Here is a 27,999-nt window from a genome sequence, read left to right on the forward strand (position 1 = left end):
AAGCACCAGAGGCCAAGAAAGACTAATATGACCAGCTCTCTGTCTGTCTGTCTGTCTAGCTGTCATACTCTTGGTCTGTCTGTCTGCCTCTTGCAAACACAAGTACATACAGCAGATATCTGTGAGGAGGCGATGAGCAGGTTTCATATAAAGACCTTATTTCATTCACAAAGACCTCATTCCCAGATAATTACAGCGGGAGTCAGTATGAAGCAGTGACTTAGAATTAGGGCCTGTTATCGCTATTGACGCCCTCGGGGAAGCTTAAGCTGCCAATCCTCTCCCTCTCTCCCCCTATGGACCTGCGGGCTAAGTCTGGGAGTTGGTCCTAAATCTGGCTCTCAGGAGCTAAGGTGACGTATCTTCCCATGAAAACAGGTCCAACAAAAAAATGGCCTCCTTTGTCATGTCGTGTTCCCGCCTTTGCACAAGCGCAACAGGACCGGACAGTTGAAATAAAATACCAGTTTAGCCTGCAGTAAGAAATATCACGTTTATTCACCCAAGACCTTCTAATTGCTACATGAGCTCCTAATCAAAGACCACCGGCGGAAAGTGCTCGACCTAAGGGGGCAGCTGCCTGAAGCATGCAAGACTAAGAGACAAAGCGGGATGAGACAAAACGAGGCGAGATATCAGCTTTCACAGCACTTTGTTCACTACACACTATAAGCGAATAGCTCTCTGGGGCCTCCTCTGTTGGTCGGGCACCCGCGGAGCCATTGGTTGATGATAGAGGCCACCCTTTTTTCTGTGTTTGCATGTGTGTGTTTAACGTCTATCCGACTGTACTCGCACAATGTTACCAGCCAGGTTGCCAAGCATCACACCCCCCTGCCACCTCATTAAACCAAGACAAATCACAGAACCCTAAGGGAGACAGAGACTTCTAACAAACTGCCTGATTGAAAAAGTAAGCTATATGGGCCACATTCAGTCTCTCCCCATCTAATGTCAAGCTGAGTATTTGACTGAGCACATGGGCACGGATGCCATGCATACATCCAACATAAGTGATTCATTACCATTTCAATATGCTGCAATTTTTCTATCTGAACAACTTTATTCAGTCCCTCTGATCTTTCTGATAGTATGTAAGGACCTGGTTTGTTTTTCATGGGTCTGGTTTGTTTTTCATAGATTGATAGGTTGATAATGACATGATTAACTGGGGGGAGGGAACGTATGCACCATAGATTAACATGTATTTAAAATGGGACGGCCGAGTAGCATAGCGGTCTATTCCGTTGCCTATCAACACGGGGATCGCCGGTTCGAATCCCCGTGTTACCTCCGGCTTGGTTGGGCGTCCCTACAGACACAATTAGCCGCGTCTGTGGGTGGGAAGCCGGATGTGGGTGTGTCCTGGCTGCTGCACTAGCGCCTCCTCTGGTCGGTCGGAGCGCCTGCTTCGGGGGGGGGGGGATAGCATGATCCTCCCACACGCTACGTCCCCCTGGCTAAACTCCTCACTGTCAGGTGAAAAGAAATGGCTGGTGACTCCACATGTGTTGGAGGAGGTATGTGGTAGTCTGCAGCCCTCCCGGAGCGGCAGAGGGGGTGCAGCAGCGACCGGAATGGCTCAGAAGAGTGGGGAAATTTGCCGGATACAATTGAGGAGAAAGGGGGGGGGGGATCCACAAAAAAAAAAGTAGGGCTGGGCAATAAAGACAGTTTCTTTTCACGGGCTGTCATTCACATGAACACTTACCGTTGTCAAATAAATCCAAGCATTTTGTATATACTGTATCTATTTCAGCATCTCTGATATATCCTCTGCACCATTGTACTTTATCACCTCTTATTTTGCCTGTAGAAGTCAATCCTTGTGTACATATATATCTGAGATTGTTGTGTTGTTAGTCTATGCTAAGTACACTGAGAGAGCCACAAAACCGGAGTCCAATTCCATGTATGTGCAATAAACATGATTCTGATCTGAATAATTCAATATAATTTCTTATCATTTTTCACTAGTATTGTAGCAGGGTGACATTTGGATATTGTCATATCATGATACACAGTTTTGTTGTCGAAATCAATGATTAACGAAGAGTCTGTTAGCTCAAGTTTCCCACAAAAATTAGGTCTGAAATATCTGAGGGAGAATTATTTTAAAGACATTTTTGGTTTGACATTTTTTCTTTATGTCCTGGGTACGACGTTAAACTGCAATCGTCGGGTGGTCGGTGACTAAACCGGCACCCTCACTTCAACCCTTGGGTTGTTGTGAGGAGGGTGTGTGGACACCCAGCAGGACTAAAAACAAAACCTGTCAAAGGGCAGATAAGTTCCTCTGTGAATCAACGGCCATCCATACCTGGAAAGGAGATAGGGACCACCAGGTACTCCCTCTACTGAAACACAATGATGACTCAACCAATTGTTGAGGCATCAGCTGTGTTCTCACCACCTCCATAGGTTATGGAACTGATGATAATGATGATTATACTTTACATTACCAAACAGTTCAATGTGACAAACCACAGTTGCATTCTTAAACACGGTATTTTTGCATATGCAAGCAGATACTGTTATAAAAAAAAAATCAACATAGTGTAAAATTCCCTATCGTGGCAGTAATATTTTTCATATTGCCCAGCTCGAAATTGAAATCTTTTTTAAATCTCCCCTTTGGAAAATGCCTAGATTTATGTCCATTTGTGCCAGATAGACTTTGTTCTACTTAAGAGTTATGGGAAAGGGGGCAGACCAGGACAGGATCATACACCAGATTCTATTTTCAGACCAGTCTGTTCTACAAAACTAACTTTGCATTGCAGCTCAGGCCGCTTCTATTAAACTATAATAAAAACGGGCTGTCTAGAGTCTACAGGGACTTGCTGCGGAGAGCAGTTCGCTCCACTTCACTTCAACCTAAAAAAAAAAAAAAAGAAAAAAAAATCACCCCAAAATAAGAACCTGAGTATTGCTAGGCGACATGACCGTAAATGTTACCATGATTAACATTTTCACATTAGACGGCGCCAGTTTTTAATCACAAGGTCTAAAAATAGCTCAGAGGGAACTTGGATTTATTGCATTTACTATTTAGAAGCACTTCAACCACCTTGGTCTGACTGAGTTTCTGTGATCGGTGATGGTTTTTCCCCTCATGTCCCCTCAAAGATTTCTTTTGTAAATATCTGCTGTATATGATTACTTAGCTTTAGAAAAACACTCCGATATGACTTCCATAACATTATGCTATGATATTTACAATGGTACAACTTATGTCAAGTTTTACCACACATTTGTCAAAACTTTTCCATTTTTCTCTTGATTTTTTTCAACTTTACAGTTAGTTTTGTACACAATGATAATTAATCTCTTACTTACTACACATAACCTGCGAATTTCTTTTCCACTTTTCAGATAATGTGATTTAAATTCACTTGTGATTTGGCCTTTCAAATGTTAAATTGCTGGCACAGATGCACAAGTGCCGCCTTTCTAGAAAGCTCAGTCTCGGGAACGTTTTGTGCAGGCCAGCTAAATGTGTAACCCAACCGATACCATTCTTACAGTGCAGACACACCAGTTCCATCAAATGTGTTTGACTGCGGTGTCTCTATATGTAGAACGTGCAAAGCAACCTGCAAGGACTTATGCAGAGATGATGGGCGAGTGACACCGAAAAACGGTTTCTGGATTCGTTGAACTATGACACAACACGTCAAATATATCAAGATTTGCTTGCCAATCACCAAGTTTCACTTGCTAAGTTTGCCAAAAAGTTTGAAAATCAACTCATTTGTAGCTGTAACCTCATGCACAAAATACACACAATAATAAATGTGAATATTTATATACAGACAGGTGACAAATTAAAGGAAAAACCTGAATGTTTGACCCCTACAGTGAGAGGGTCTGGGGACTCTTATGCTCTGGGGGACATTTTCCACTTGTCCCCTTAGAGGGAAGGGTCACTGCAAATCAATACAAATTTATTGAGTAGGACATCCGGGTAGCGTAGCAGTTTATTCCTATGCCTACCAACATGGGGATCGCTGGTTCAAATCCCTATGTTACCTCCGGCTTTGTGGGGCATCCCTACAGACACAATTGGCCCTGTCTGCGGGTGGGAATCCGGATGTGGGTATGTGTCCTGATTGCTGCACTGGCGCCTCCTCTGGTCAGTCGGGGCACCTGTTTGGGGGAGGGATAGCATGGCCCCCCCCCGCACTACGTTGCCCTGGCGAAACTCCTCACTGTCAGGTGAAAAGAAGTACCTGGCGACTCCACATGTATCGGAGGAAGCATGTGCGCAGCCCCCCCAAGATCAGCAGAGGGAGTGGAGCAGCAACCTTGACGGCTCGGAAGAGTGGGGTAATTGGCCGGTTACAATTGGGGAGAAAAAGGGGGAAAAGTCCAAAAAAAAAATTATCTTATGATGAAACATTTCTACCCTGATGAGTGGTCTCTTCCAGGATAACAATGCCCCCAACCACAGGTCATGAGGGGTCACTGAATGGTTTGATGAGGATGAAAATTATGTAAATCACATGCTATGGCCTTCACAGTCACCAGATGGTTTGGAAGAATGGTGTCCATCCCTCCAGTAGAGTTCAGAGACTTGCAGAATCTATGACAAGGAACATTGAAGTTGTTCTGGAGGCTCGTGGGGGCCTAACACCTTACCAAGACACTTTATGTTGGTTTTTCCTTTAATTTGTCACCCATCTCTGAATGTGTGTGTATATCTGTTGATGATCGCTTATGGCATGAAACAGGCTTGTACTGTCTCATAAAGAATTTACTTGACTCACTGAATTTGATATTATATATATATATATATATATATACATACACACACACACACACATATAAACAACCTTTTGTGGACGGTTGTACATTACATGGACTGCATTTCAAATGAGCCGATGACTCATGAGGGATGAGGCGGGTTCTTTATACATGCAAGGCGGTTTGGCACTGGGCCTCCGTTGGTCAAAACAAGTAAAGCAGTTTTTTATTCTTCATCATGGTCGAACAATACTTGGAAGAAAAAAAAAGGTTGTGTATCCAAAAAAAATAAGGTTGTGTATCCAAAATACACAGGACAAAATACAGGGCAGACTGGCGGCCTGTCCAGGGTGTTTCCCCGACTTCCACCCAATGACTGCTGGGATAGGCTCCAGCACCCTGCGACCCTGATTAGGATAAGCGGCTTGGAAAATGTACACTACCGTTCAAAAGTTTGGGATCACCCAAACAATTTTGTGTTTTCCATGAAAAGTCACACTTATTCACCACCATATGTTGTGAAATGAATAGAAAATAGAGTCAAGACATTGACAAGGTTAGAAATAATGATTTGTATTTGAAATAAGATTTTTTTTACATCAAACTTTGCTTTCGTCAAAGAATCCTCCATTTGCAGCAATTACAGCATTGCAGACCTTTGGCATTCTAGCTGTTAATTTGTTGAGGTAATCTGGAGAAATTGCACCCCACGCTTCCAGAAGCAGCTCCCACAAATTGGATTGGTTGGATGGGCACTTCTTTGAGCAGATTGAGTTTCTGGAGCATCACATTTGTGGGGTCAATTAAACGCTCAAAATGGCCAGAAAAAGAGAACTTTCATCTGAAACTCGACAGTCTATTCTTGTTCTTAGAAATGAAGGCTATTCCATGCGAGAAATTGCTAAGAAATTGAAGATTTCCTACACCGGTGTGTACTACTCCCTTCAGAGGACAGCACAAACAGGCTCTAACAGGTACTATTTAATGAAGATGCCAGTTGGGGACCTGTGAGGCGTCTGTTTCTCAAACTAGAGACTCTAATGTACTTCTCTTCTTGCTCAGTTGTGCAACGCGGCCTCCCACTTCTTTTTCTACTCTGGTTAGAGCCTGTTTGTGCTGTCCTCTGAAGGGAGTAGTACACACCGGTGTAGGAAATCTTCAATTTCTTAGCAATTTCTCGCATGGAATAGCCTTCATTTCTAAGAACAAGAATAGACTGTCGAGTTTCAGATGAAAGTTCTCTTTTTCTGGCCATTTTGAGCGTTTAATTGACCCCACAAATGTGATGCTCCAGAAACTCAATCTGCTCAAAGAAGTGCCCATCCAACCAATCCAACTTGTGGGAGCTGCTTCTGGGAGCGTGGGGTGCAATTTCTCCAGATTACCTCAACAAATTAACAGCTAGAATGCCAAAGGTCTGCAATGCTGTAATTGCTGCAAATGGAGGATTCTTTGACGAAAGCAAAGTTTGATGTAAAAAAAATCTTATTTCAAATACAAATCATTATTTCTAACCTTGTCAATGTCTTGACTCTATTTTCTATTCATTTCACAACATATGGTGGTGAATAAGTGTGACTTTTCATGGAAAACACAAAATTGTTTGGGTGATCCCAAACTTTTGAACGGTAGTGTATGTATATATATTTAACTTTTCCTGTCAAAATAAATAGGAAATAGCAATAGACAGATCTATTGACAGGGTTCATAAAAGAAGGACATAGCTAATATATTTTCTACTGTATATTGGGGGGACAGATTGGTATTTTCTCAGTATTGGGGGGGCATGCCCCCCCCCCCGTCAGAGAATGCGTGGTTACGCCCAATCTTTCATTCATTCCAAAGCAATAAAAAACGGTAAGAAAAGACTTCAAATGTGTTTAACCGTTGCGGTTTCCATGACATAAATATGAATGAAGGTGAATGGCTGCTCTGCTGACTGACTTTCATTCGTTCCCCTGTATATAGTTCATCCTCAAGGCTCATTAACCCGGATGTTTTGACTCAACCGGAGCTGTGAGTCGCGCTTGCGCGCAGCAACAATAATACTTTGTTTATGCTCACGCGAGACACCGTGGCGCGGTCCTCCGCAAATGGCGCACGTGTTAGGAGCACGTATTTATGCTCAACGCGTTGTTCGTTGCAGTATTCTCTGAAACGCTAGGGGGCATGCAAACAAAATGGCAGGACAGTCATTAGGAAAGGCTGTTTGAACTACGTGTGTGTGTGTGTTTGAGATCATGTTGTACAGCACCAGATGACTCAGGACTTTCAAGGTCCCGTTTGAGAAGTTTAGATTCTGAGCTTTAAAATGTGAAAACTAACTTTACTATACAAAAATACTGTGCTTTATAAATAAATCAGCTTATGTTTTCCTTTAATTTGTCTTCCTTCTGTCGAATGCCATCACTAAATGTAACTGTGGTTGTTTATAGCACTGTGCAATCTGATGAGCAGAAGTAAAAGAAAGTAGGCTGCCTGGCAACAGTAGTAATACCGGTAAACATTGCATATGTGTGCAGTAATTGCTTACCTCCAAATGGAATTGTTACCCGTCTCTCGATTATTGAAGTGGGTCAGCCATCCCAGCCCCACCACAACTGACATCCATCTCGGCATGAAAAGCGAAGCACGCGTCTCGAGAAAACTCAACAACTTGTGGAGCCTCGAGCTCGGCGCGAAAGACGTGATGACGTCATTTTGCCGCGCGCACTCTCACGCCGGGAACAAGCCAATGATTGGTTTGACGGTTTGGAGACAAAGCAAGAGAGGTAGGACTGAGACGGCTTGGACATGTGTGGAGGAGAGATGCTGGGTATATTGGGAGAAGGATACTGAAGACGGAGCTGCCAGGGAAGAGGAAAAGAGGAAGGCCAAAGAGGTTTATGGATGTGGTGAGGGAAGACATGCAGGTGGCTGCTGTGACAGGAAGATGCAGAGGACAGGAAGAGATGGAAACGGATGATCCGCTGGGGCGACCCCTAACGGGGGCAGTCGAAAGTAGCAGTAGTAACAGACTCTCGAGCATAAACAAAGCTTAAGAAAACAGATCAGCCATGGAAAATGTTTTATTGTTGCAACTGAGATGATTTCCAGCGGTTACTGTGATTAACCCTACTCTTCATATTGTATTTTTTATAGCGGAGTTTCAACACTGGAGACTACGGCACTTTTGCTGGGCGGTGAGCCGCGCATGCGCACGGTTGACTCAGATCGGGCAACGACAGACAGTAACATTGGTCTAGCGAGCTAGAGAGTGAATGGAGAGGGAGCGGCGATAGCAAGAACAAACGTTTTTCAAAGGTCTTGAATCACCGCAACCACGAGAGGTTCTTCATCATACAGTCATAACTAAACAAAAAAAATGTAGGCTGATCGAACCACTAGTTTGCGAGATTAGCCGTGGACAGACGCGCACCCACCCACAAACACACATTTTATTGAGCTATTATATTTTGTCATGTTTTGTGTTTGTTTTTCCTTTGATATACCTCTTTCTTCTAGTGTTGAATGAATATTAACTGTATATTTACTGTTCCCGTGCAATGCCTGGATAACCTGCTGCTGTGACAAGAGAAATTCCCAATTTGAGATCAATAAAGTATATCTATCTATCTATCTATCTATCTATCTATCTATCTATCTATCTATCTATCTATCTATCTATCTATCTAGCGCTATCCATCTATCTATTAGCACAAAAGGCACCACCCACTTAATAAGATGTCACATGGGACAGAGAAGAGGTTTTGGAAGGGCTTAGGTCCCAGGTCAGAGGTCGGAGTTTGGAGACCAGCAGGTCAAGGTTTACTGAACAGAAAGCCACAAACAAGGAATCAGGAAGGGGTCAGATGGTGTGGGCAGGACAAACAAAGAGAAGGGACTGGCTATTTCTATTTGCATGTCAGAAACATTTGACTGCTTAAAACAAAGTATAAATGAATTTGTCTATATTATGTGAGAGTGCCATAGTGTCATAGAATTAGACGGCGAGTCAGTTGGGTTCTTTAACACTTTTTTTTAATCTGACTACAAACCAGCTATAGAAAGAGGACATTGCACTGTGAATCCCAAATCTTACTAATCTAGAATCAATAGTTCTAACTTTCTTCTGAAAATATATTTTGGAAGCAAAGAAAAACATTAGGAAGAAAAGGACAAATTCTTCGAGTTAAATCTCTGGAGGAACCGAAACACCAAGAGAAAAAAAAAAGAAACTCTTAAGAACTGTGACTTTGACCCACCGATTTTCCATGTGTGACCACTGCCAGTCGGACACAGTTGAGTACTAGAGGAGTATGGCTGACAGATCTTTATCTGTAAATGGTCCTCTTTATTTCCAGGCACACCACACATCTGTGGCTGGAACCACGCCCATGTCTCCAGTTTCCACCTCATGGGAGGGTGTAGAGGAGCTCATGCCGGAGCTCAGACAGCAGCCATGCCTGCAGACTAAGCCTAGGCCTCCTCTTCATCCTGCCCACAATGAGTACGTTTGCATGCAAACCAATACCCCGACCACTGGAAGTAATTAGTTTAAGGCAATATTTCGATTAAAGGGCTTACATGGTTGGAGACAAAACCAGATTGCTCCTATAAATGGGTACACATGGATTCTTTTCATAATCATGATGAATGTTGACTCTTACAATAGGTCTTGCCCTTGTCATTGCTCAATCGCAGTGTTAACAACGATATCGGCTCATATTCTAAACCTGGTTTCATAAATTCGTATTGAATAAGAAAATGTCCTGCAGCATGGTGTTTGGTATGCAACAAATTTGTTTACATTCCTTTGATTTGCATTTTAATTGTGACGATGGCTTACCCGTTGAGAAAATTGATTCATTCAAATATCTTGGACTTTGGATTGACCCTGAGCTCTCTTTAAGCCCCACATTGATTTCATTATAATAAAAAAACAACATATGGTTGTCTGCGTTAACTTAATCGTTCAATTAATTGTTTCACATTCCAAGTCAGAAAAAGAATAATTTCTCAGTTGGTACTACCTATTATTGATTGTGGTGACATTGTCTATCAGAACACCTCTGACACCTATCTCAGGCCCCTTAATGGTTTACATGATTTTCTATGTAGATTTGTTTTGAGGTTTCCATATAGAACCCACCATGTATGAATCACTTAACTGGTTGCAGCCTAAATCTAGAAGGCAATGTCACTGGGCTCAGTTCATCTTCAGATGTGTTTGCTTTAATTGTCCTTCCTATTTGAAAGTTTTTTGTTCCGCATAGATCTCCATATCCACTCAGACATATGCAATATCCCCCCCCCTTTTTTTTTTTAGTCCTGAGAATTTTCAAAGAAGTTGGATGCAGGTCATTCTAATACAAATTCTAATACAAATCTAAAGGTAATTCTAATACAAAGCTCCAACTGACTGGAATGATCTTCCTCTTTTTTTCTGAGATCTATCGCCTCTTCTCACTGCTTCGGGACATCTTTATTTTCTCATCTTAAAAAAAAACTGTTTATGCTTTTAATTTGGGTGTACTTCAGGTTATCTGTCCTACAAATACACTGAAGACAAACTGCTTCAATTGCTCTTTATGCTGCTGTAATTGATTTATTATCCGGGTCATTGTATCCACCTTTTCTTGTACAACATCTGAGGACTGGGGTGTGGATGGGAGAGGGTCAGCGAGCTGTCTGTATCAGTGTGTTAGTTATGTAATGCTGTTTTTGTTGGTATAAATTTATAATTTTGTATTTAGGACCCCGTTGAAAATGAGATGCTACAGATCAAGGGGCTGTGCTTTCAATAAATGAGGATTTAAATTCAAATCACCACCTATCTTTGTATTTCTTGTAGTTCTTTGCATATAATTGCAGCACAGCATAACATGAGGATTCCTATTTGCCATCCTGTCCAAAAGTTAACTGTTAGCAAGCTAACAGGCTAATGCTAGTTTCTTGTTTGTATTGTTCAAACAACACGTGGTTCATTGCTTCCAGTTACCTTTTGCATGCACAGAAAAGAGAAAAAAAAGCTAAACGCTATTATGCAATTTGCCAAAGAATTAAAACAATGAGCAAAAATAAAGATGCCCTAATCATGGTCCGTTTCCTCCCGTTTTGACCTCATAAACTTGCTATAAACTTACTAAGGCGTCTTGTTTGAGATGCTGATAGGCTGGGAGTTGAGACCAGGAGAAATTCTTTCCAGTTTTCTCAGAGCTACTAAAACAGATCCAGAGACGAGGGAGACGTGACCACACAAAACACCATAGATATTTTGGGCTGTACACAGCAGTCAGACTGCATTGTATTTTTACATACATGAAAGACGGGGTTGGCTCCTTGGCTTCGAGCTGTAATCAATCAGGATTAGGAACACAAAGGAGATGAGACCTTGGCTGGCGTTTCATTGACCGCTCTTCTTTTAAAGACGATACCCCCCTCCAGACTTTTCCTAAGGCCGGGACCGTCTGTTGATCGCAGCCATGCCTGAAGGGTTGGCCTTTGGCTATTGATTGGACTGGCAGCCAGCTTAAAGCTCTTTTCCCCTCAGGTCAAAAGGTCAAGGTAGAGGAGGGGGGAGGGCAGGGGCAGACTTGGATCATTGCATCAAACTTGTAGGAATAAGAAAGAGAGTCGACAACAAAGAGATGTGGAAAAGAGCGATATAGAAAGAAAGGGCTGCGACGAAGTGCGATTAACACCGGTGAGAACTCTCGTGAAACCTACAGTTAATGTAAAATGCATTTTTGGCTTCATAGATGAAGCATGAATGTGTGGTTTTTTTTTTCTGCATTTGCAAAAGGATTTCACCCACATAGAAGAGTTGGAAATAGCATGAGTATGCAGTTTTAGGTTTTTCTTCTTCTTTTTTTTTTTTAAAACAAATCAGCAGTTTCTCAGAGGACCAATAGTAATTTGGCTCGTCTTTTGACAGATAAAGGGAAATATGACCAGCCATTTGTTGCGAGAAGACAAGGCTCGACTTGTCAGTACAATAAAAGCCTCTTGGTTTGACATCCCTGCCAAATGCTTGATTGTTTTGAATTGCATTAATTTGTGTCCGTGCCACAGAGCGAGGCAGGCTGGGAAGGCTGCCAGTCGCTGGCTGAAGGAGCGATAAAGGCACTTGTGTGAGGGACCAACAGTTAGATATGGTGAAAGCAGAACTTCGTTTCTACAGCCTTCACAGTATGATAACAAGCACACTTTTACACAGTCATTGACTGTCCCTGTGTAACCTATCGCCTGTGTACCGTTTTAGACTATTACAATACATTCTCCCCCCCTCCTCTTTTTCTCCCCAATTGTATCCAGCTAATTACTCCACTCTTCCGAGCCACCCCGGTCACTGCTCCACCCCCTCTGCCGATCTGGGGAGGGCTGCAGACTACCACATGCCTTCTCCGATACATACGGGGTCGCCAGCCACTTCTTTTCACCTAACATTGAGGAGTTTCGCAAGGGGGACGTAGTGGGTGGGAGGATCACGCTATTCCCCCCAGTTCCCCCTCCCCTCTAAACAGGTGCACCGACCGACTGAGGGAGGCGCTAGTGCAGCGACCAGGACACACACCCACATCCGTCTTCCCACCCGCAGACACGGCCAATTGTGTCTGTAGGGATGCCCGACCAAGCCGAAGGCAACACGGAGATTTGAACCGGAGATCTCCGTGTTGGCAGGCAATGGAATAGACCGCTATGCTACCCGGATGCCCCCAGGGGACGCATATATTAATAAATATCTCAATATGAAGCAGAGAGAAACCCATTTGTCGAGGAGGAACATCCGACCCTCTTGTTGACGAGACACCCACTTCCATCGAGCACATCAATAATTGATCTGATGACTTCATGACTCAATGGTTTACATGCCTTTCTAATGAAGCTCCTTAACACACCATGACAGGATGCTGAGAGTCGCTTCGGGACATAACTATTCATCTTTCCGTGAATCCACCAGAGCTGAAACACAACCAGGATGAGCTGCGTTCCCGTATGGCATCAGGCAAACAGCCACACATCGCCATTAGGGTCACTGTCTGGCGTTGCCAGGGGGATTGGGTGAGCTGGGAGATTGCATACAGTTTAGCCATCCTTCCCAGGAGGTCAACATCACAAGACCAGGCTCGAGTACCTGAGCTGAGCTGCAAGCATCAGGCTGTGCGACCGATTCCCTCGGTCAGTCTGACTTTGTCATATTGTTAAAGCAAATTAGGAGGAAAATAAGAACCGAAGAGAGACTTGATTTGTAGGATGTTTACATTTGTCTTAAAAAGCTTTCGCCACCACTAAACACATAAACAGCTTAGCTCCACCGGATGAGTCGGCTGAACACACACACAGACAGATTAAAGACAAGTCAAGTAAATCAGAGCATGCGACCCCCACCTTCACTTATTCCCACAGTGACCTCATACCGTCCCTTCACCTCACCATCCCCCAATCTCCTTCCCCAAAGCTTTACACCTAATCCAGCCCCGCTGGGTAGAGGGCAACGGCAAATGCCCAACGGAAAAGCAAAAGCAAAGCTGTGGGATCTCCTCGTCTGTCTGTCTGTCCATCTGCCGGGCCCTCTGTAGCAGTTGAGAGGAATGAAAATCCCCCCCCCCCAACCACACAGTTTTTTTATCTCTCTCTCTCTGTTACTTTCCTCTGGTTCTCCTTGCTTTCTCTCCGAGTGGTCCAGTTTCATTCACACCGTGTATCCCATATCGGCGCTGGCTATGATGCAGCGTAATTCTACACCGACTCTCATCCAGCTCATTACCAACCTCTCCAAGGGCAACAGGAGGGAGGCAGCGCCAGAGCACCGCATGTGCATTTACCCAGCCAAAATGAAAATAAATAAATAGACCAGAAAATTTTTTTTTTTTAAAAAGACACTACATTTACTGCTCAATCTCTGCATGACTCATTTCCAGTCAGAAAGGACTCGGTTGGCATCATGGCGTACAGTAGCTCTGATTTGAATTCTTTTGAGGATAGCCGCCGGGTTAGCGAGTGTCAGTTACATCTTAAGACAATGGCCCGGGGTTGCTTTCTGTCTTCGATTGTCGCCCTGCTGCAACAGCGCCACTTGAATTACAGTCTTTTTGTTTAGTGTGGGGCTAAAGGGGAGGTGGGGTGGGGTCAGGGGTCATGGGTGGAGGAGTTTTTCTGGGTGGGGGGCCAGTGGCTGCACTGATGTCCTGACGGCCTCTGCGGAGCGAGTTAAAAAAAGAAGAAGAAGAAGAAAAGCCCAGCAGGAGAAAAGTGAAGAGCTGGTTGAGCTTAGCTGAGTTTATTAAAACAGCAAAAAGGGTGAGTGGCCACAGATGGTGCCGTCAATGACCATGTATGCACGCTTGCTTGCTTGCTCTCTCTCTCTCTCTCTCTCTCTCTCTCTCTCTCTCTCTCTCTCTCTCTCTCTCTCTCTCTCTCTCTCTCTCTCTCTCTCTCTCTCTCTCTCTCTCTCTCTCTCTCTCTCTCTCTCTCTCTCTCTCTCTCTCTCTCTCTCTCTCTCTCTCTCTCTCTCTCTCTCTCTCTCTCTCTCTCTCTCTCTCTCTCTCTCTCTCTCTCTCTCTCTCTCTCTCTCTCTCTCTCTCTCTCTCTCTCTCTCTCTCTCTCTCTCTCTCTCTCTCTCTCTCTCAGCTCTGCCACACCAAATCTATAACATCAAGTGAACACACACTACAGGGCAGCAAATCTCTCTTCTTTCTCTCTCTCTCCTCTCTCTCTCTCTCACTCTCTCTCTCTCTCACTCTCTCAAGAATTACCGGCAGATGGTAGGCGTGTGAATGGACGTGTTGCACCCTTAAGATATGCTCCTCGAGGTGTCAAGACTCCATTTGAGTCTGCCAGGCTCTGACTTTCATCAACACCTCACAGACGCCATTGAGAATAAGGACAAACGAGGTTTCACAGATCCAAGGACCTGGGGTTATACCACGTGGTCACAGAAACGCATCTTTTGGCCACAGCAAAAAATACAACACTATTCTGTCTAATGGATAGCTGACGAACAGTAAATGAGCTGAAACCAACAACGTGAATGAGGGTAAATGCATTTTAACAATAGTTTTGAGAGGAAGAAGACGAAGAACCATTTTCCATCCATCCATTATCCGAACCGCTTATCCTGCTCTCAGGGTCACCAGGATGCTGAAGCCTATCCCAGCGGTTATTGGGCAGCAGGCGGGGAGACACCCTGGACAGGCCGCCAGACCATCACACAGGGCCAACATACACACACGCACACAAACATTCTTAGGGGCAATTTAGTACGGCCGATTCACCTGACCTACATGTCTTTGGACTGTGGGAGGAAACCGGAGCACCCGGAGGAAACCCACGCAGACACGGGGAGAACATGCAAACTCCACACAGAGGACGACCCGGGACGACCCCCAAGGTTGGACTACCCTGGGGCTCGAACCCAGGACTTTCTTGCAGTGAGGCGACAGCGCTAACCACTACGCCACAGTGCCACATGAAGAGCCATTTTCCAGTACTTAATTCCTAATGATTGAGAGTGGCATGCTGTCATTCACTCTCTCTCTCTCTCTCTCTCTCTCTCTTCTAACACACTTCTGGATGACTGACATGCAGAAAGCATCATTAGGTGACCCAGCCACATGGCATAAGCTCAGGTAGCTACGGTGACATCTGTCTTCAACAGTATTTACTAAAAGAGGATACCAGGGAGATGTTACGACACAGGTGTATTAAAGCTGCTTCATCTCTCTGTCATTCTCAATGAATTTTGAAAATCAATCTGTGGGTGTGGAGACTGACATTGACCCAAACAGCAATGCCACTCAACCGTTCTTGTGAGAATATTGCTGAGAGGTGTCAATTAAAAAAAAAATGAAGTGAGAAATTTTCCTTCTAAAGTTGCACCACACCACCAAGGCCAACAGGGAGGATGCAACACAGCCCAATAAATGTGCTTGACTCTTCTTGGTCAATCTCGCCCCATCATGTGGCATCTGATGCCGAACCTGATCTCCCATACAATTGAATTTAAATGCCTCTCATAACCTGACGATAACTTTTCGGTTCCATAACAAAATCTCTAGGAAACAGATGTTTTTATACTAAATCCTCTCCAGTATCACCATGACTCATGGTAGTTTGTTTGACTATACTGCCAATATAAGTACCAGTGTTGCATGATGGTCAGCATCCCTATATTAACTAATGCGCAAACCTGAACATGGGATACCTCTGTCCGGACATCAAAATTGTAGTTTTTCCATTTCCTGGTAAAAAAAAAAAAGTTCTACACTACATTACGCAATGTATGGAATAGTTTTTTTCACCCCGCCTTTTTCTCCCCAATTGTACTTGGCCAATTACCCCATTCTTCCGAGCCGTCCTGGTTGCTGCTCCACCCCCTCTGCCGATCTGGGGAGGGCTGCACACTACCACATGCCTACTCCGATACATGTGGAGTTGCCAGCTGCTTCTTTTCACCTGACAGTGAGGAGTTTCTCCAGGGGGATGTAGCACATGGGAGGATCACGCTATTCCCCCCAGTTCCTCCTCCCCCCTGAACAGGCGCACCGACCGACCAGAGGAGGCGCTAGTGCAGCGACCAGGGCACACACCCACATGCGGCTTCCCACCCGCAGACACGGCCAATTGTAGGGACGTTCCGACCAAGCTGGAGGTAACACAGGGATTCGAACCGACGATCTCCATGTTGGTAGGCAACGGAATAGACCGCCATGCCACCTGGATGCCCCATATGTACAGAATAGTTCATGTAATGTTCATTCTGCCCAAGCGGTCTGCAAGCTGATATTTGTGCATCCTCCACTGATGGGACTATTTGGTGGTGTACTCTGAAGTCTTACAGGGTTTCTGCAAACCAAAATGGTCTTGTCAGTGAGATCAGCCACAGGTACAGCTGGAGAGCAGGTCTAGACGAAGAGCAGGAAGCTTAATTTCTAGAGCCACAAGAGGCTTCCTCAGTTCGTGCCTTTCTGACTAGCTTGGTCTAGTCAGAAAGGCACGAACTGAGGAAGCCTCTTGGATGAGAGGCGAAACGTCTTCACGGATATATACCAAGTCCAGTTGCACTTGATTCAACTCCTTTGGATGATCATTAAACACATATTGATCCAACCGCCAGGCAGTTAAGGAACATGATTTCCATGTCGTTACTGCAGTAAATAAACCACAACAAAAACAAATCTGATCAATTTGAAAGATAACTTGAGAAATGATCACTCAGACATCAAGTGTGCCGTTTCCTCTCTCGTTTCCCGGCATAAACTCATCATTCTTGTTGAAAATGCGAAAGAAGCAAAGGCCCAAATTTGAAAGGGTGGGGCATGGAGTGGTGGGTGGGCAGGTCAGAGGGGGGCAGATTAAGGGGGGTGCAGGAGAGGACCTGCCACCCGAGTCATGACCCCCCCCCCCCAGTCAACAAATGGTTAGCCACGATCGGATGCCAAACAAACCCTTTGCCCAGGAGAGAACGAGGGAGCGCTGCTCTTCCACCCATCCACGGAAACGGATGCATGGGGAGAATGCCAATGCACCCACAACCTTCGTCTCACCTGCTTAAAATTCATCTGAAATGATTCTACTCGGTGTGTGTGTGTGTGTGTGTGTGTGTGTGTGTGTGTGTGTGTGTGTGTGTGTGTGTGTGTGTGCAGTCTTTTAAATCTTTAACCTTTTCATGTTTTTCCCATAACAGTCAAGCCTTGGATAGAATGCTGCATCAAAAGTTTGTAGAAATAGGACTGCAGCCAAGGTATTTTCCTTATTGATTAATCCATTTTTTTCCTGATGCGCTGAGATTAATCATTCAGTGTACAAAATGTCAAAAATAAGGACACACGCCCATTACAAGTTCCCAGAGCCCGAAGCGATGTCTTAAAAGATATCGAAAAAAGGCAAGCAAATCACTCGGTAATTGTACTTGATACACGATCGGATTGGTGACCAGAAATTGATCAAGTAATTGTTTTTTGGGGTTTTTTTTCAGCACCAACCAGAGACTAATACTGTAATAAAGCATCAGGCTCTCCTTCACTAGAGTAATTTCTTATGACCTTGACTGGTCAAAATCAGCGGGCGAGTAAAAACAGCCTCCCTCCTGAAGGATGCTCAAGAAATGAACGTCATCCTATAAGAGAGAGAGAGAGATGAGGCTTTGATTGAGAACACCAGTGGCAGCCATCCTAGGAAGGCTGCCAGACAGCCACCAGAGCACAGGAACTGTTTGGATACCTCACATCTCCTGAGCTGAATAACAATCACCCCTCGGCAGGGTCTCGCTCGCAGGGATTGTCAGCACACAAAAATGAAAGCGTAGGGATAAATAACGGTTTGTGATCCCCCGTGCGCGATGGGAATCGATACCGTGACTCATACGATGACTGTTCGGGCAGCAGCGAGAAGTTGGCTGACGGTCTATGAGGATGGCCTACTGAGCGGCAGCAGTTATGACTTGGGGACGTAGGGTGACACAGTAGGCTGATATGAGGTAAACTGCAATCAGGCTTGCAAATAATTGTTCAAAGCAACAAGAAAGAAAGAGAAAAAGAGAAAAGAAAAACGGACCGGTTTTTCTGACTCGGAGAGAGCAAACCAGAGCATCACATTTTCTCTGCAGCGGCACTCCGGGATGCTTGATGTTCTACTTCTGGAGTAATCAATAGCGCTCCACCAGAAGCCGCCTCTGGCTATCACAGCCACACTCACAGACGGTTTCCACTTCATTATCTGCTGAAAAACACTAAACCAAACCCCTTTCTTACAAAAGCAAAACATCACACGCCGTTGCCGAATCTATAATCTACATAACTTCACGGTATGGCTCTCTTACTGTGATGCAAAGCTACTGTAGTTTGCACGTAAGGCATACGACTCGGACAACAACTCGCGTGGTCACAAGACTTACTGCACAGTCACCGCTGGGCAGTATGGGAAACGTCAGCAAGATAATCACTGGAAGTTTTACACAACATCAATACATATATGTATTTACATATGCAAAAATTCCATGATTAAGAATCCCAGCTGAGGTTCATCACATTGAAATGTTTGTATCAAACCAAAACTATATTTCAAATAATACTCCTTCAAATACTTGACCCCTCACTTTGTGAAGAATTTTACATAATATGCTCGTTATCATTCATTTAGATGACAAAACTGTGTATTGCAATATGACAAAATTCAAGTTTCATCCCAACATATTATCATATAAAGATGGTAAAAAATACTATTGAATTATGAATTATGGCCCAGTCCTACATACTAGAACACAGCTGAGTTTTTCTTTGCCATAAATAAACTCACAATAATTTCCAAGAGGCAATATTCCAGTATTTGCTGAACCTGAAACTATATCATGTAAATTCTCTGAAAGGATTATGAGTGAAACAGCAACGGGATCCATATACACAGGAGCGAGGGCACAACGCTTTGGACGGTTTCTTCAGAACTACAAATGGAAACTGGGATTTCCAGTCACTGCTCAGCATCCCACTCCTTTATCCTCCAGAGTGTCCACGGCTGCAAAACGACCACCGCACATCTAGGCTGTAAAACATCTCTCGGACTGAATACCTCAGTTATTTGCAATGCAAAGGAAGCTAGCACGGTACTTCATGTAAATCGTTGGGCTCGAACCACATATTAACCCAATGTAAAAACTACTGAAGATTCATGTTAGCCACGCACAGAATAAACAATCACCGTGGCACAAACCTCAGAATTAAATGTTAGCATCTTCAAAAATGACAACTGAAATGGACAGGGAAGAGCTCATCTTCCTTTCACTCAAATTTCGGTGGTCCACACATTCATTCTAGCCACTAGCCATTTTCAAATTCATCAGGTTGTTGTTGCTATGACCCCAATGGGCTCTGCTTGACAAGCGGAAGGCTTCATCATCTCTTCTTCCTCCATCCCCAATGACTGTGCATCATCGCCTATTACTGGCCGAAAGCCCTTAGTCATCCTCACAGGGAGGTGTGGGGGGGGGCATTCCTTAGAAACGAGTCTGCCCTCAAACATGTAAGGAAGAAGGAACGCTTGCTCTCTAACCACCCCCCCATCCCCTGAATAGGAGGTATTTCAGCGTGCTAACGGCAGTGGATAACAGTGATCTTTGGCTGGGGACCAAATCCCCATGGTTACGGCGGAGCAGCGACTGCCTCTTTCCTGTGCTGCTCTGTCAGGGGATAAACTACGGCTGCTCTGTATGCAGGGGGCTTGAAGGAGACGGAGGACAGAAGATAAGTTAGGGTGGCATCATTACGGTCCTGAACGTCGCTAACACACAAACAAACACACACACACACACACACACACACACACACACACACACCTAAACAAGGGTAGAAAAGCAGTTTAAAGTAACAGTTGTGTGTGTGTGTATGTTGTGTGTTCTTCTACTTCTATCTGTGAGGCTCAATCTATCAAAGTGAGGACATTTTGGCTGGTCCTACCTCTTCACAGGTCTATTTTTAGGGTTGGGGTTAGAATTAGGATTAGGTTACATTTATGGCAAGGGTTAGGGTTAGGCATGCGGCTCTGACGGTTAAGGTTAGGATTAAGGGCTAGGGAGCGAATGTAGTCAATGAGGGATCCTCACAAAGATAGAAGCACAAGAATGTGTGTGTGGGGGGGGGTAAAGACAGAGAGAGTGTGTGAGTGAGACAGAATAAGAGTGAGGGGGGGAAAAGCATGATGGGCAGACAGAAAGGGAGAAAGAGGCACAGAGACACCAAAATCTTCTGTGTGTGTGTGTGTGTGGGGGGGGGGTAAAATCAGTAAGGATAACAGGATTAACTGAAACAACATACACTGCTCAGAGATCCATATTTCCTTAAAGAAAATGATTCATCACCATGTCTGCGACGGTTTCCTCGCTTCATTTCACTGTAATAACACGGCTTCGGGAGGTAAAGTGAAAGTTTTACACCAACACTGATCCATGAGCGCACCAGCAACCACAAGTCAGTCACAAGCCTCGCATGTAACAGGTTGAACATCAGGCAGCCGGAGAAGTTAAAATGGAGAAAGTGATGCTTTACTGCACCGACTCCTGAACGACATTTGAAAAATGTCACCGAAAAAAAGAGAGAAGAAGAAGAAGAACTGATTTATTTGCTTTCCAGAAAGGTGTACTGCAGTGAAATAGTGCACCGGGGCTTGTCGCATGACAACAAATGTGTGGGTGTAGTTTCTCCATCACTCACACAGGACACCCCTGAAGCATCCTTGCTAACCATCTGATGAGCCTCCACCCCAACCCCCCCCCAAAAAAACACAAACAAACCAAAAAACACAAAATCTCACATCTACGTACACAACCACCGGGGACTGCAAGCAGACGCCCCTGCGTAGCACTGGAGCATGTTTACCTTTGACTTGACTTTCGTACTCCGCTATGATCTCCTTATCCTTTTTGAACCTCGGCGCGGACATCTTTCAGGGCTCCTTCCTGCGCAGAAACGCTCTTTCAACTTCTCGCAAAACTTGCGTGTCGACAAAATAAACCCGGTGCCGTGTCCTGCGTTACGCCTCTGGCGTCCGACGCATCCCACAGAAAACGCTGTCGCGGCGGAGCGGAGATGAAACTGTGGCGAGACTAAAGTAGGAAGGTCGCGACGAAAGAATCAACTTCTTTTTTTCCTTTCTTTCTTTCTTTTTTTTTTTTAAACAAAGAAAAACACGGATTAATTAGAGCGAACTTCACCCGCGGTCGACAACGTGTTCTAGCTTTTCATTGTTCTTCCATTCTTCTGCTAGATCGGGTCGCGGGTAACAGGGCCAATGCGGGAATCCCGTTCTTCGCCAAATGGATCCGCTCAACTGGTACACGGGGCTGCGCAACCGCACTACCGGATCAAATCACGCCAAGTTGGCCAGGCTCGGCGGTCCGCCCGCTGTCGCGTGCGCGCGCAAGGCGAGAGGCTATAACGTGGACGGGGCGCGTTTGGTCTACTTGTGCCGAGTCTACTTTCCTTTTCGGTGCTCCGGTTTTCGGACCCCCCCCCCGCACTCCCCCCCCTCCTCGCGCGCTCTCTCTCTCTCTCTCTCTCTCTCTCTCTCCTCGACGCTCCCCCCTCCCGTGCACAAGGCAGGCCAACTGCGGCGCAGCTGCCGGAGACTCAAGGAAAAAGGGAGGGATTGGTGAGACGCGAGCACACACGCGCGCCCGCGCACACACACACACACGCGCATACACAGGGCACGGATGGATCGACACGTTTTTAATTTCCAAGTTAGCAGGGCAATTTTGCTGTTAAATTGATGACTTTGGAACAAGAGGCAAACTTACTCTGTCGCGAAATTTGCGTCCATAAACTTGACATACTATTTTCTTATGGCTTACATGATTATATAATCACCTACACATTAATGAATGAGCGATTTTATTTTTTAATTTTCAACTAAAAGTACGAAGATGTTAAGTTGGAACAGAAGCATCTTGAGATTACTGGGGCTGTTTTATGCGTTCATATTACTTAACTGGAGAAGTGCCATAAAATGTATACAACTGAGAATTACGTGGTCTACATCGCCCTCTGCTGGGCACAAGAGGAACAAGACGGGCAATTCCGATGGATGATAATTTTTCTGATCAACACAATCGACTATTTCAATTTCGAAATCCATGCACCACGATAGTAAATAGCTTGACAGCAAGCCAAAAATGTCATGATTGTTCCCCGGGAGCAACAAACGTCACAGTGACAATATCAATTTTCAAACTCTTACACAATGTCAATTAGACACATTATAATATTTCAATATAAGGCCAGAAAAACAAAAACAATTCAGCTAAATCAAACTAGAGACCACGGAAAATATTTCCTCCAGAAGATCTCGGACCTGTACCACAAAGCAGGATAACTAACTTAGCCAGATAACGTCACTGAGCAAAACCAAGAGCAGCTCTTTTCACTTCAGTCCATGTTCCCTTATTTAGGGGATACCGGACTTCACTCGGCCAAGTTATCCAGTCATCTCCAGTAATCCTGCTTTGTGATGGAGGCCGCTGTACACTTAAAATAACAATATAAATTCTGTAAAATCAGATGAAAAAAAGACATTCTAAATAATATATGGAGTACGTCAAAACAGAAAGGTAGTTCAAAATTTGTTGCGTCAATCATCTTGACACTACACCACTGTAACCATTAAAATGGTAAACACGCGGTAATATTTTCTGAGCACTTTGAAGAGATTTTACCAAAAGCATTTGTTCATTTCTACAAAAACACAAATACTGTCAAATCACCTGCACAGGAATATTGTACAACACATCAATAGGACCACAACACTACTATAGCATTTCTCCATACACCACACAATAAATTAAAATCAGTGTCAAACCCTGGTAGATTTTTTATGGTTTATTTAAGCACCACTGTCAGACACTTTTAAAGAATGTCTCCTCTATGACTTCAGTGAACCTCTCTTTCATCTGCTGACGGAAGCTGGTGTACCACTCCATCAGCCTCCTCCTCCTGTCAAGCCGCTGCTTCTGGCTCATCTCTCGCTCCTTCTCCAGAATAGCCGGCAGCTCCTTCCAGTCTTTGAGGAAGATGAAGGGAGCTCCCGCAGCTTTGAGCAGACGCAGTGGGGAGCTAGGACTGTCCGCACAGGCCCCAGGCGTCTGTACATCTTCAACGACGGGGATAGAGCCATAAGCACAAGCCTCGTAGATCCGATAGCACTCCGTGTTGACCCCTACCGGGCAGAGTGTCAGCTCGCTCTGGGCCAGAGCTGTCTGGTAATGTCTCAGACTGTCTGCTGTCTCCTGAGGGAGCCACCTGAGGCAAAGACGAAGAAAAAAACAGATAAAATACAGACAATTGAAAAAAAAACCAGTATGATAAACATCTTAAGCACATATCTGTTTCAATCCAAGTAGGAGAGTCCTCCACTAAAACACAAGTCAGCATATTCTCATTGTCTTACCCAGACGGATCCAAGACTGATTCTATGGTTTTATTCCAACTAGACTAAAAATGGGATGGACCTGACATTTTGTTTGACTTTTCAGTGATAACCATACAAGCTAATAATAGCCACCACAAATATTGAATAAAGGGGAAGGTTTTGATAACAGCATGTGGTTTAAGATTACACCAAGCAACTTACTTTCAAGGGCACTTGTTGGAATTTTGTGTGCATGTCCACATAATTTTCAAAACATTCATAAAACCTCTATGTTCAAGTCCGGAGTATATTAAGATTTATACTAGGTGTATATACAGTACTTTATTGTGAATTACAATCTAAATTATATTTTTATGAGATAAAATATAAAATATCAGCTATGATGTCCCTTGGGAAGAGAAGGTGTGAAAACAAGAAAAATGTATAAAAACTTTAAATGAGACTTTGGCAATGACTGAATCATGACTTACTTAACCCTGGCAGCAGTGATGCACTCATTCACACCACCTTGGTTCAGGACCTGCATTAGTGTTTCTCTGGATGAGTTTTTGTAAATGGTTCCTAAGAAATTGCAGAGGTATGGCCTGCTAGATGTGATCATCTGGGCATTCGGTTTGACCATGGGGAACTGCCTATATCTACAGAAAGACAAACCAAAAGGACAACACTTGCAACAATGTTATTTATTTAACAGTAGATGGCATATTATCCAGCATTACTGCTGACTACTAATGATATACTAACACTCATACAAACACACACAAACTCTAAAGAATTTAAAATGTGACATACGTGGCAACACCAAGGGGCCACTGGAAGACATCCTTGTCGTTGACCCAAGGGCTATCATATACCAGAAACAACAGGTCCACAAAACCTCCATTCCTCTTGAGGTAGGGGCTGATCCAGTCATTGGCGCATTGCTCATTTCCCAGCAGCACCACAGCAACATGAGACACAGTGTGGGCCTGTACCAGGGTATGGACGTGTTCCAGCCACCGAGTAGAGTAGGAGATTTTTTGCTGCTCACGCCCATTCAGGACCAGAACCAGGCTATTCATGTCCAGAGGTACGTGGCCCTGGACTACTGCAGGACCTGTGTAGAAACTAACCAGAGATATGCAATAAGGTAAACAGGCAGAATTATGGTCATTGTGATGGCTTTGACTAATTTCATGTATGCATAGATTTGACAATGTTCAAGCATATAAAAACTTGTCATCTTACCTGAAATCAATTTTTCCTAACTGAATCCCCCCTTCTCTCCATTGTGCTACCTTGTCTGTAGGATTGAGGGGCCCTTCTAAAATATGCTCCCAAAGATAAAGTCCTGATGATGAAAGTAGGGTGGGAGAGACAGTGGGTTACGTGTTCTTACTTATTACAGAGAAAATTGATAATTTGTTAAAATTCCAACTAATTTCAAGCCATTGAACGTTAACATTGTGGTTAGAACTCAAGGTTTGAAGCACATAAAATGCCTTTACACCTCTCTAACACTGTCACCGCTGCAATTTTTAAGCATTAACAAATCTTTATAATTGCACATTCAACTTGTTTTTTTTATTATTTAACCTTTATTTAACCAGGAGGATCCCGTTGAGATTACAAACCTCTTTTTCAAGTGGAGTGGAACCTCTTTTTCAAGTTCTTTTTCAAGTTCTTATGGCATGGCCATTCTATTACCAAGTCATAACAAATGGGCATCTCTCAAAATCATCAACTAAGGGGCATCCTATGACAGCATGACTTACCAATGGCAGCTTTACCCCAGATTTGAACCTTGTATCTTTTAGGCTTGTTCCTGTTAATTCGTCCAAGGTACTGTTTGAAAGCATCTCTTTTTTTTTGCAGGGCAGAATTGTAATCCACCTGCTCGTCCTCCCATGGATTCCATTCTTCATTTTCTAATGGTGCAAAAGCACCGCCATCTCTAACACCGCCTACAAATTGAACCAACCCAATTATGTTTATAAGGCAAACGTCAAGCGAATAGAGGTAAACAACTTTTAACTAGAGTCTCAACCAGTAAGCATGGCAATGTGGGAAGTTTAATGTTTATGTTTAGCAAGCCGTGACAAGGTGCAATCGGTTAACGCTACCTGAAGGCGCTCCCGTCTCTTTCTTCACCACCCTGTGGACACGGGAGATGACTCTGGTGCTAAAAAAGACATTGTATGCAGCATACAGTGAAAATGCAACGTAAGCAAAAAATATCAGAAGAAACAATTTTCTTTTAGGTATTTTCATTTTTGCGGTTTGTTTTCTCTCACGTCACCATTGTGTATTTCGTCTCTACCGTAAAAGCCAAGCCTTATTCTACTGTTTACAACGCGAGGACCCCTGGACACGTGTGACAAAGAAAATGCCTGCCTTTAATTTGATGGTTTTTGAAAAAAGAATATTCTACCTTTTATTTATTTTTAAAACACCCTTTATAATACATATTGGAAACAAACAACAATTATAACAGTAATTATGAACAAAAATGCCGAACAAAATTTTCCATTTTGTCGTGCGGATCGTTTATCAGGCGGGCGAGGTTTCTAGTAACGCTAGATAGACCGTTGCACAGGTTTCCGTGAGAAAGGTCGGTCTGTCCCCGGGTCAGGAAGTCCGAAACGGTAAACATGATGTCCATCGCCGCTCGTAGCGGGGCTTTAACCCCGTGCTTGCAGGCCACAAAACACACAATTCAAGGTCTGGTATTCCCCGGAGTTGCAAAGAATGTGGTCCCTGCTGCTGGTAAGTTTGGATTTAACTCGATAGCTGTTAGCAATCGTTGTTCAGTCCTGCTTGATTTTGTTAAGGGAAAATCAGTTCGGACATTAAGGTTCTCGTGTGTTGAATGTTTGGTCTGTTGGGTTGGGGTGATTGAACACTGTATCTTAGTTACCCTTGTGAACAACTGTCTTTATTGACCGAGATACTGTAATGGCGGCCGATGCGTTACGTCACCATAAACACTGGGTTGCGCAAGATTGCCATGCCCATATTCAAAATTTAAGTTGACTCGACAAATAAGCTTGCTGTCAGTGTTGTCTTAATGTTTCAGCCAAAATGTTAAATTTTCAAGAGTTACTAAAGGTTGCATAGTTTTAATTTCTCCATGACACACTTGTAAATACACGCTGCCATGTTGACTGTCCAGTGTCTTCTGTTGTAGCTCCTGGTGGAATCCGCTTCGCACACACAGACATCAAGATTCCTGACTTCTCAGACTACCGTCGCTCTGACGTTCTTGACCCCAGTAAGTCCTCACAGGAAAGCAGTGAATCGAGAAGAGCATTCTCCTACCTGGTCACAGGGGCAACTACTGTGGTGGGTGTCTATGCAGCCAAGACAGTTGTCAGCCAGTTCGTTTCCTCCATGAGTGCATCAGCGGATGTCCTGGCCTTATCCAAGATTGAGATCAAGCTGGGTGATATCCCCGAGGGAAAGAATATGACCTTCAAGTGGAGAGGCAAGCCTCTTTTCGTACGCCATCGCACAGAGAAGGAAATTGCTGCAGAGGCTGCTGTGAATTTGGCAGAGCTGCGCGATCCGGAGCATGACAAGGATCGTGTGGTCAACCCCAGCTGGGTCATTGTCCTCGGTGTCTGCACCCATCTTGGTTGTGTGCCCATTGCCAATGCTGGAGAGTATGGAGGCTACTACTGTCCTTGCCATGGCTCCCACTATGATGCTTCAGGTAGAATTCGAAAAGGACCAGCCCCCCTCAACCTGGAGGTGCCCTATTATGAGTTCCCTGATGATGACACTGTCATAGTTGGATAGATGCTGAAGCTGTATTTCAGTTCTTCTTAAGTGCTACCGGGTGATTATGTTAAAGAAAGGAGTTGGGATGAAAAGATTTATCTGTATTCAATTATAAAGTCATATTCAAAGCCATTTGAATGTGGTTTTTTAATCTTTTCAGTCTTAAAGATTGAGGTGGTCAGTATTTTTTGAGCTGTTCGATGTTGATGGCTTTATTAAACATACATATTTTACTCCACTGGTTGTTACTGCCATTCTACACTGGATTACTTAGTGGCTTTCTTTCTAACATACTTTGACAAGTTGCCTGATGGAGAAATTGTGGTTCCATGATTAAAGATGTAAATGTGCTCTACAAATTCACCTGTTTTATATGGCTGGAATACGTGACACAACAGGTGAATGTAATCAACTATGTGGTGGAACAGAAAACCAGCAGTACAGGGGATCCCTGGGGACTGGATTGAGAACTGCTGCTCTTCATGGGGAGACAATCAGTCGAGCTTAAAGGCAGCAATACCATAACTACAGAGATGCTGAAAAGAAATACCACCATTGAATGCAGATATTTTGTTAAGCGGTGTGGCAATCATATAC

The 27,999-nt window shown here is 44.1% G+C and overlaps 3 protein-coding genes across 4 annotated transcripts in view; 1 reads left to right on the plus strand and 2 right to left on the minus strand.

The window, feature by feature from the left end:
• srgap1a (SLIT-ROBO Rho GTPase activating protein 1a) overlaps positions 1-21,706 on the minus strand; it is a 165,474-nt gene extending 143,768 nt beyond the window's left edge. For both annotated transcript variants that reach the window (XM_056281221.1, XM_056281220.1), the window contains exon 1: positions 21,096-21,706. In XM_056281221.1, coding sequence (XP_056137196.1) covers positions 21,096-21,159 — 64 coding nt within the window. In that variant the 5' untranslated portion in view covers positions 21,160-21,706. The remainder of the gene's footprint in view (positions 1-21,095) is intronic.
• Positions 21,707-21,938: 232 nt separating this feature from the next.
• rxylt1 (ribitol xylosyltransferase 1) lies at positions 21,939-25,983 on the minus strand. Its single transcript, XM_056282206.1, has 6 exons — positions 25,746-25,983; positions 25,398-25,586; positions 24,871-24,973; positions 24,436-24,750; positions 24,114-24,281; positions 21,939-23,513 (listed from the first exon to the last, which is right to left on the minus strand). Exons 1-6 carry the CDS (start codon positions 25,891-25,893, stop codon positions 23,111-23,113), a joined length of 1,326 nt encoding a protein of 441 aa, XP_056138181.1. The 5' UTR covers positions 25,894-25,983; the 3' UTR covers positions 21,939-23,110.
• A 287-nt stretch (positions 25,984-26,270) lies between these two features.
• On the plus strand, positions 26,271-27,999 carry LOC130114254 (cytochrome b-c1 complex subunit Rieske, mitochondrial-like). Its single transcript, XM_056282068.1, has 2 exons — positions 26,271-26,388; positions 26,810-27,999. The coding sequence occupies exons 1-2, from the start codon at positions 26,274-26,276 to the stop codon at positions 27,418-27,420; spliced, it is 726 nt and encodes a 241-aa protein (XP_056138043.1). The 5' UTR covers positions 26,271-26,273; the 3' UTR covers positions 27,421-27,999.

This window comes from Lampris incognitus, chromosome 6, assembly GCF_029633865.1.
Source record: "Lampris incognitus isolate fLamInc1 chromosome 6, fLamInc1.hap2, whole genome shotgun sequence".
In the NCBI taxonomy this organism is placed as follows: domain Eukaryota; kingdom Metazoa; phylum Chordata; class Actinopteri; order Lampriformes; family Lampridae; genus Lampris; species Lampris incognitus.

What these genes read in the sequence shown, in the direction of transcription:
- rxylt1 (XM_056282206.1), bottom strand. Translation starts at nt 25,893, where the DNA reads ATGAAAATACCTAAAAGAAAATTGTTTCTTCTGATATTTTTTGCTTAC. An exon ending in AGAGACGGGAGCGCCTTCAG is followed by an intron (nt 25,587 to 25,745) that starts GTAGCGTTAACC and finishes TTCAATTTGTAG; the next exon opens with GCGGTGTTAGAGATGGCGGT. An exon ending in CTGGGGTAAAGCTGCCATTG is followed by an intron (nt 24,974 to 25,397) that starts GTAAGTCATGCT and finishes TTTCATCATCAG; the next exon opens with GACTTTATCTTTGGGAGCAT.
- LOC130114254 (XM_056282068.1), top strand. Translation starts at nt 26,274, where the DNA reads ATGATGTCCATCGCCGCTCGTAGCGGGGCTTTAACCCCGTGCTTGCAG. An exon ending in GAATGTGGTCCCTGCTGCTG is followed by an intron (nt 26,389 to 26,809) that starts GTAAGTTTGGAT and finishes CTTCTGTTGTAG; the next exon opens with CTCCTGGTGGAATCCGCTTC.